General features: G+C 39.1%; 1 protein-coding gene across 1 annotated transcript in view; it reads right to left on the reverse strand.

Annotated features, from left to right (window-relative positions):
* Positions 1–2265: 2265 nt before the first annotated feature.
* ADCY9 (adenylate cyclase 9) overlaps positions 2266–10175 on the reverse strand; it is a 264451-nt gene continuing 256541 nt past the window's right edge. Inside the window, exon 10 of the mRNA XM_019507552.1 lies at positions 2266–7786. Within this exon, the coding sequence (XP_019363097.1) occupies positions 6595–7786 (1192 nt within the window). The 3' untranslated portion in view covers positions 2266–6594. The remainder of the gene's footprint in view (positions 7787–10175) is intronic.

Consider the following 10175-nt stretch of genomic DNA (forward strand, 5'->3'; position numbering starts at 1 on the left):
GAATCTCATTGATACTAAGTAGCCATCTTTGGGAGGACCAAGGGGCTTGAAAATGGATATAAATTACATTACCATAGCATACGTTAACTCTAAGGCCCCATTACCCTAACAGAGAGGGTATTATGGGACTTTAGCATAAAGGAGATTCATATTTTACTTAAATTTTACAAGCAAGGAAAATAAAACTTATGAATAAAACTCAGCCTTTAAAACAACTAGACATCTGATTATGTTTCTCTTCTCTGTTTTCCAGGCATTTTGTTGAGTTTAGCATGTCGTGTCATGTACTCATATTATCGATCACCATCACATTAGCAGGACCTCAGTTCCTTTCAAGGGTGGCATAAAGTTTAAAAAGACATCAAAACAATATACTTTGTATTTAAGTGGCTGACTTATCAGATTCAACAGATTTTTAGCTCTTGTCAGCTTCTTAGTATGGCACATCTTATCCTCAGACTATGCCTGCTGACTTAAGATGTGTGCATGTACTTGTATAACTTTTCTCTGGGGATATGCCTGCTTATATGACGAGAGGGCGTGTCTTAGAACACTGTTACTCTGGTTATTCCATATTTATACAAGCAGAGTAGGTTTTCCCTTTCTCTTAGATAAATCCACTGATTTTTAACCTTGTGCATGATACTGCATTTCTTAACTGAGAATATCTCAGACAATGGGCCAGTTGAATAAAACTACAGGCATATAGTATGTCTGTAGGTATTCATTTTGGTGAATGGTTATTATTTTTTGAAAATATAGTCTATAATTTATGATTTTTAGTACTATAGGGATGTTGAAAACTTCAGAGCCATGAGTAATGAATATTCGTAGTAATACTGCATTGCCATTTGGATTTACTCAGTGGGATGCTGCCCCAGAACCAAAAAAAGAAAAATATTCCATTATAGTCTAGAGAATAGGTGTGTAGAGAGTTGAAAAAGTCTTTTTCTGGAATAAGAGCCTGTTCCCTGCAGTTTCCTTCAAAAACACTGCACCTTTCAACTGTCAAAGTTATTATTAGTTCAGTCTCAAAAATGTTCTGAGGTCTAAGTTTTGTCCATCTTCCTGGCTGCATGTGTAACCTAAGAGTGGAACTATTTTACCTTGTTACTATGCTGTAGAACTGTGATGCTTAATTTTTTCACCATATGGACCCTCCTCCTTTCCTGCTTGTAAATATGAAAGTCCTCTCCACTCCATTCATAATCATAAGAGAGACCTGTAGTATCTACAAAAAATGGCTATAAGAATTTTATGTATTTTTAGCTGTTCTTAATTAAATTAAATTGCTGGAAAGGGAGAACCATCATCATGTCACCAGTGAGTTTCTACATGCTATGGTTTAGGCACATCTGCTGTAGAAAACAGCTATGTTTTTCTGAAGCTTTATTACCTTTTCTTCTACAGATGGGAAATTGAAGCAGCATTACGTATTTCATTGACTGGGAATGAAGTGATCAAATAACAGCTATTGCCACAGTGTAATTTTAATATGGGGAGTCTCAAACACTATGAAACAAAGCTTGCACTTTCTGTAAATGTGTTTCATATTGTACGTTTGTCTTTGCAGGTTCCTTGAGAACGTTTCTGTTAACATGGGCCCATCTGAACTTTGCTTCAGTGAGATTCCATGCTGCTAGCAATTTCACTTCATGTTACACTCCCTCAGATTGCATTTGCTCGGACTTAGTGTCATACTCCAGTGTTTTTATGTTGTGAGGCCAAATATATTCTTCATAAAGAGAATGTAATAACCAACTGAACAATTTTGATGCGATGTTGTTCTATAACTGCAGAAAAGCAGCTCAAAGTGAGGTAAGGAATAAAAAAGATAGGAAATCAACAGTACAGAAGTAAAATCGTTCCTGGACAAATTAGCATTAACAAAAGAACACGGCAAATAAATCCTATTCAACAAGGGAGTCCAGTTAGAGACTAAAACAGTAGTGAAGACAGGCTGGAGGAAAAAAGTTCTTTATGAATACATGATCTGACACCAAAGAAATTAAAATACTGCTGTTAAAATAGAAAATATAATTCAATGCTGGGGGGAAATGCCCCTCCACATATCCTTTCATGCATAATACAGAAGATTGCAGCTGAAAGGAGAGAAAACAGAAAATCTTGAAACCAGGCAAAAAATCTTAGACAAAAATTTGATCAGGTTACGACCAACTTCATGCATGCATATTTATAATCTCTCACTGGTACTTTTTGCACATGCTTTGCAACAGAGCAAAATAAAGACATCAACTATTTAAGAATAATCATTCACCTTCCGTATTTTACATGGGAGCAGCATATGATATTTGACATTTGTCCTGACATTGTAAATCATTTGAAAATTCAGTATCAAAGGAAGTTAAGGAAACAAATTTAAGTTATGTGATTTTAAAATACAAAAGTTTACAGGCATCCTAAAAGACTTTCCTCAATCCAGTGATAAGTCTTCACACACTTGGAAGTATAGTTTATTTTTGCTAATATTTCTTTTTCTCTTTCCTCACAGATCCCTCTTTTCTATAATGAACCATGCCCAGATTCAGAGGTAATGCTTTCTGTGAAGCTCTGTCAGTGTTGGCAAATTTGTGTTAAACAAAAGAAGAGTGAGAGATGTGGTTGTTTAGCCCTTTTTTACAACTCCATCAACCTGTCTCTATCCTATGCCATCTCAAAGCCCCATTAAATTCCAAGGTTAAGTCTGGACTAAGAATATTAGGGGGAAAGCAGGAGCTGCTGACTAGCAGCTAGCATCTTTAGCACTAGCTGCACTGAATAAGGAGCTAATCAGTTTTGTCTTACAGACCAACTGTATCAGATCACCAGAAGATTAAGGAAAGGTTGCATCTTCCTCCACTGTCTAAAATCTAGTACCACTCAAAAGAGACTGATGGCTGAAGAACAACATCCAGGCATGAAAACATTTAACAACCTTTTTTTTCTTGGTGATTCTACAGTAATCTGCCTTAACTCATTTTAAAATATAGAAAAGAGAAAACAAGGCACTAACTTTTTGTAATATCCATTTAAGGTTACATGGCCAAAGGAAGAATTTTTACATTATTTATGTTTCTTTTAAAACTATGGTGCAAAGAGCAGATCAGACACAAAGTATTCTGTAAAAATCTTTTATACTAACCTACTGCAAACAAATGTGCAACATGGACTGTCTTTTGACTCTGAGGCACAGAGACAGTTTTTAAGAACATCCACAGATCCCTTATTTATGCAAGGACTGGCACAACTTTTCAAAGGCACAAATGAGAGTTTGGTATGCACCTCCCACTGACTTCAACAGAAGAATCCTTAGCTGTCCTTTGAGCCTTAAAAATTCTCACCCATTAAAACTATTTCAGCGATAGCTTTATTTCTGAATTGCATACAAAAATTCAAGATCTCGGAGATGAAGAAGTGAAGGTGCTGTCATTCTCATGGCAATAAGCTAACAGAGGTACACTGTTCACGGACATTAAATTTTGAAGCCAAATAATGTTAGCTGCACTTAATCCAGATATTATCACTACACAGAACAAATCCAGCGCAAGAACAGAGAACATCTCTTGTTTTCAGAGCCCAGACATATTTCTGTCCTCAGCCATTTTACTTGCATAATGGCACAAGAAAAGGTGGCCATGATACTACTAAGTTATGCAACCATTTCAGTACCCTGATGTTACCAGAAGACTAACAATACACATGTGGTAAAACACAGTGACTAACCACTGGCTTTATTCATTTTGTAAGCCTTTGTACTGAAAAATAACTACTGTAATAATTAAAAACAGGTTCTCTCAGTGGCAAGTCCTGTTCCAATCCCTGGACTACACTGTTCCCTTGCATCTAGTTTCAGTGTGTATATCTCTTGTAGATGCAAGATTGTGATGGGTAGAAGTATAATAATTGCATGGTATTTTAAGTTAGAAATAAGACATGGTCACAGCTCGATGGCTCAGCTGCTAACACTGCTAAAATTAACTTCCATTTAATACCAATAATACGAGTAATACCATTTAATCACTGGACCTACCTAGGCCATCAAAATCAGAAAGAATAAATGGGGTGAAAAAGGGATGTAGCAACTTCAAGAGACATACTCTGGCATGTAAACAATCTCGGACAATAACAACTTCTCCACTAGAAGAAAAGCAACAGTTATTATTTAAGAAACTGAAATAAAAATTCTGAAGAGGATTCTAGGAGTATGTCTCAGAGTGCATTACACTCATCTTAAAGGTACACAGAAGAAAAAAAGAGACAAAATGTATAGTTACTGACAATGAAGGATGTTATGCACCTTCACACTGAGAAAAAAAACCCCAAAACTATGACACTGTTGCTTGGCAGCAACTATCAAAATCAGGCATAGAGTATTCTCTGTATGAGGGTGGAAGTTAAATGCCCAGTATAGGTTTTTTGATGTTGTTCATTGCTGGAAGTTTTAACACTTCAGTCATGTTAAACAGCTACCATGGCAATCAAGGATTTTTGAAACATAAAAAGAGCTGTTATTGTAACAAGAGTATATAGAATAATGTTTAATACAACTGGGATCCAAAACCAAAACCCTGTACATTTAAATATGAGAAAAACTTAAGAAGCTGGTACTAAAGTTGGATTGCAGATAGCATCTCAAACAGCTAAGTGAGAGCTTGGGCTCTTTTTATGATTTTAACACTAGAGTCACATTAGGAACAAAAAGTAGCGAGTGTAAATATATTATAGTTTCCATGTTAAATCACTTCTTCAGACTGAAGATGGAAAGTTAATTTAAAAATATGAACATGCAGGCAAAACAGCTCTGCATTTCCCCATGTCCCCATATTTCCCACAGCCAGTGAATTTATTTGGGGATAAATATTATTTGATGCAGCTAGTATTTGTCTAAATTGAACTTTACAATGTTTAATGTTATCCAAAGTGGGTCATTCAGTTAATAAAAATAGAAATAAGTGTTCTAAACTATGGAAGAGGCAAATAGGAGACTAGACAGTCACCTTGCTGGGGTCACCTGACCCTCAGTTATCTTTCCTGCTTGGTGCAGGGGGCTGGACCCAATAATCTTCTGAGGTCCCGGCCTTACAATCTATTAATCTAAGCCCCCTATCCTGCAATTGCTCTGTGCAGACAGACCCTATGTCCACACAGATTCCCACTGATGTCCTCTTCTGCAGACACCAGGGTCTGCAACACAAAGTCTGTTGTAGGATTAGTATATTCTTGTGCTTATCAGCTCACGACAACGAGACTCCATCCTGATTCCTGCTTTAGCAGGCACATGGGAAGCATTATATTTCCTGTTTCAAAAGCAAAGGATAGGGGCAAATTCTGAAAAATATTGTACAGCACCATTAATTTGGTTCAGGAGGGAAGCTGGGTTTTATCAGAATAAGCCTGCATTTGGAGTCTTTAATGGTCTCACCAGTTTTGAAACAAACATTTCCCAGGTAACATCCTCAGAGTGGTTGGTAGTTTGAAGGCTGAAACACTAATGGATATCTAATTACTTTTCATTACACTAATTACCACCCCTGTTAATCCTAAAACCTTCTCAAAAACAAAATGAAAAAAAATAGAATTATAAATAAATAAATAAATACATTGTAACCCCAGAACTTTTATATGTTCTCTCTGAAACTAGACCAGCTTTAGGAGATATCAGCTTGACCTAGAACCTCACAAATTCCAATGGGGTAGGGGGGCAAAATGAAAATACCTGAGACTTGGATTGCAGAAATTTTAACAGTAATTTGTTTGCTTTTGGAACCCTATCCTGAGAGCTGGTGAAGTCCAAACCCTTCTTCCATACCCACATAGCAATGACCTGCTGGATGTAAGGAAAGCAATATATCCAAAGCACACAATGACACCTACGTTTGATCAAAGCAATTGTAATGGAGAGTGAAGTTAACAGCAGCTGACTGGCTTGCTGTGTCCAAACACTGAGCCACTGTGGAACTCAACTCTTTCTCCAGCCCAACAAAGCAAAATGTTGTCATCCCCTCTTCCAGCCTTAAACTCCTGTGAATCTGTTAAAAACATCCTCATGTGGTACATTACTGGCACTTTTTATCTCAGTCTCATATGGTAGATACACATACATTCTGTCCGTGTATTTACACAGAAAAGGTCTGATAAGAGTAAAATATTATTCATACAGATATAAAAAACCCAAGGAGTTGCATTATCCAAAAAAAGTGTTTTGCAGGAAACAATAATAAAAATGGTATCTTAACCACAACTTTTTTTTTTTTAAATTAGAGATACCCAAAACTATAATTTTACTTGGGGCTTCTGTACCTTGATAGGGAGTTCGATGGAGTATATCTGAAGGCACTTAATATTCTCCTCTCAGCTAAAAGATGTTTACACAGGGAGCTGGGGCATTTGGGGTGAGGGTTAAGGGGCATGGAGGAAAGATGGATGAAAATGAGCCCTGAAGAACTGTGATCTACACAGCATCAGGTGCAGAAAGGAAAACAAACGTACAACCCAGGCATTGAGAATGTCTTTCTTCAAAAAAGAAAACAGCCAACTGCAAATGTCTTTGTGTTTCTATGGACAGAGCACATCATGCAGCTCTCTGCCACTGCATCATACACTCTTAGAGATATTTAACTTTGTCAGTTCATTTGCCTCCTCAGTTCCTGTGTCCTCACAGTTATTTTTCTCTACAGCTTTTCCAAACCTGCATCTGTCTTCTGCTTTCACTGAATCTTTTTGGAGCCTTTTGGAGGAAGGAAGCATGTCCTTGGGTTCTGAGCTGTTATCTGAGCTATGAGATACCTTGTCAGAATTCTGTACAGAAGGCACCAGATTAGCAATCTCATCAGTTGGAGACCGCCCGATGCTGCCATCCACTTGAACTCGAATGTCTGGAGATATAGACAACTGGTGATGTGGCACAATCCCATTGTCCATGCATTTTGGGTAAAGGTATGTCTTCATTTGACCCTTCCCCTTCACATTGACTGTCCCCCTATAATCAAAGTCATACCCCATCTTGTTTAGGACACGGTAGCTCTCTTCACTCACCTGTATCCGGCACTCCACTCCAGTAGTGTCCATCCTGCTAGCAATGTTAACGGTATCACCCCAAATGTCATATAACAACTTGGTGGTGCCAATGACCCCAGCAGTGAGGGGGCCATGGTTAAAGCCAATACGAAGTTTAAAATTAAACCAGAGCATGTTGTTGTTGAAGTCATCTACCACTCTCATCATTTCTTTGGCAAATTCAAAAAGGGTTTGCAAATGTCCGTGTGGATGATTGTTATCCTGAGACTGAGAGGTATTTAGTCCTGAAGCTGCCATGTATGTTGCCCCAATTGTTTTGATTTTCTCAATGCTGCTGTAATGTGGTTTGCTCAGCAGTTCATCAAAGTCCCCGATCAGTTCATTCAGGACTCGATAGCACTCCTTGCCTCCCTCATAGTTCTCCTCATAGAACTCACTGAAGTTCACAATACTAGCAAAAATTACTCCACCGCTGTCATGGTTTTTGGAGTAACTCTGGGAGACCTTCAACTGCTCTGCCACATGATATGGAATAATATTCCTTAACAACCAGTCAGCCTGATCCCTCATGCTCTGTATTTTGGTACGATGAAGATCAGCTTCTACATCTCCATGGTAGAGAAGGCGGTAACTGACTTCAAACTCCCGATTCAGAAACCAAACCATAAGGAGCAAAAGAAAGAAAACCAGTATTACTTCCTGACCAATCAGGTCTGCTGGCTTCTTTGTATCATTTGGCTCTGAACTATTGCATGCATTCTTCCTGGAACTGCAGTAGGGGAAAAGAACAGAGACAAAAAATAATGTACATTTTCAATGTACAGGTTCTTGATTTAGCTGCATCATTAAAAAAAATCCTTTACTAAAAATAAATTGAAGAAGCATTACTTTGCATACTTAGTTATAACACTTTTCGATTTTATTTGCTATTAACCAAACCCATGTTGTGGAACTCTCCTGTCCTAAATTTCATCACTATTAATTTAAAGGGACACTGCTGTGTTTGGTAGACTTAGAAGCTGCCCAAATTTTACAGCAGTTACATTTTATTATTTTTAAAATTATATTTTATGTATAAATAACTTTACTTGTTATATTATTTAAAACATATATTTTATATATGTATAACTTAGTATTTTGTTGTATTTAACATGAAATTTTGCTTCCTAGATTTGGAAAACAAGATTTTACAACTGATAACAGAACACTGCTGCTTCAAGGCTCTCTTTATGTTTCCCCAAAGGCCTGAAAAATTATATAAGCCTTGCAGTAGGCATTTCAGATCAATCTACTGGGACTCTGTAGGAAAATAATTCCAAAGCTGATGGTATTTTTTGGAGAGCATTTTGTCGTCTTCCTGAAAAATTGGAGAGGATGTGGTCATAACCTGAATTATGAATAAGCTTGTTATGGGGAAAAAGGAAATTTTTCAAGAAGCCAAGACTGAACCTTCGGTGCTTGTCTAGATCAAGGTCAATATTTTGGACCTCATCCACAATTAATGGCAGTATATGCAGATTATAAAACCTTGTTATAAAATGCTGCCTGTGTCAAGGAGCTCTTAAATAAGTTGGCAGCTGCAAACTGAACCAGATTAACCCTCTCACTGGCATCAGGGTATTGTCCATTCAATTTGGGAAGACCACTTATAAACACAACACACGAGTGCACTTCCTGAAACTAGGCTGTAATACATACTGAGCAGCGTTCAGAAATTCCAAGACTTACTAATAGAGTTACTTAATCACAACCTTTTTTAGTAAACTTACCTCAGACCAGAGGTTTCCTCAGAGACAGGAAACTGGACACAGTTATCCAAGACAAAAACAGGGTTTTCTGACCAGAGGCCTCACAGAAGGCGTCTCCTTGAAAACACCTGCAACCCTAGTTTCCTAAAAATGATGGCAGCACATCTCCACCCAGACTAGACTCAGTGGCTGTATCTAACTGAGACACTGACTGCACCGTCATTGCTGTGCAGTAGGGGTGTGCGAAGCAGGCGCTATTCAATTTGGATTTGGCCCGAATCAGGTCAGTGATTCAATTCGTTGATTCAAATCGCTGTCCCTGATTCAATTCGGCCAAATCCAAATTTGAAGACTCGATGCTGATTTGGAGAATCAGTGATTCGGACGTAGACACAGCTTTGGAAGTTTTTTCTGCATACCTTGAGGTAGAGCTCATGAACTCTGCAACTCAGAAGTGTGGGGGGGGCCCTCCATGTGCTCGGTGGCAAACCCAGAAGTGGACCAGAAGTACTTCTGGTCCACTTCTGGGTCTGCCAGGAAGTTGGAGGGACCCCCTGTCTCTTCCTGGCTCAGCAATTGGCCTCAGGGGGACCCCAGGTACCCACCCCAGGAGGCACCATTCACTGAGCTGAGGAGTTGTGGGCCCCCCGTGCGCTTCTCGGCAGACCCGGAAGTGGACCAGAAATGCTTCTGGTCCACTTCTGGGTCTGCTGCTGAGCGTGCTGGGGGGGCCCGCCATGCTTCTGTGGGACACTCCATGCACCTGAGCATCGCAGCATTCACCTGCCTGCTACCTAGAGGTACGCAGAAAAAACATTTAAAGTTGTCTCTATGTCAATCTCCAAATCTCTCCAAATCAATTCAGAGGGTTTCAATTTGATTCTGAGAAATTAAAGGGTCCTCTGATTCGACTCAGATTCAGAGATTCAGCCACTGAATTGGGCCAAGTCTCTTCCCAATTGAATCAGGAACTGAAGCTTTGCACAGCCCTACTGTGCAGTAGCATCGCCAAACGGCTTTTTCATGATGCTGCCTGCACAGTAGCCCAAAACTACTGCGCAGCATCGCATCATGCTTTCTGCCACGTGATGCTACTGCATGGTAGTCATGGGCTACTGCACAGTCAGTATCTTGTGTAGATGTGGCCAGTGTCTCCAATGCCTTTCTCTAAGGGGCATGCTCTTAAGCACAAGGGTGCACATAGATGTGCTCATTACATTCTAACTAGAATGTGTTGGAGCGGACTCAATTAATCAAGTCTGCTATAGATTTCATAAACATTAGGGCTGGAAGGGACCTCGGAAGATCACTGAGTCCAGCCCCCCGCCCAAAGGACAGGAAGTCAGCTGGGGTCATAGGATCTCAGCAAGATAAGCATCCAATTTGCTCTTGAAGGTGTTCAGTGTAGGT

Source organism: Gavialis gangeticus, unplaced genomic scaffold (assembly GCF_001723915.1).
Source record: "Gavialis gangeticus isolate Ggan-Ray unplaced genomic scaffold, GavGan_comp1, whole genome shotgun sequence".
Classification (NCBI taxonomy): domain Eukaryota; kingdom Metazoa; phylum Chordata; order Crocodylia; family Gavialidae; genus Gavialis; species Gavialis gangeticus.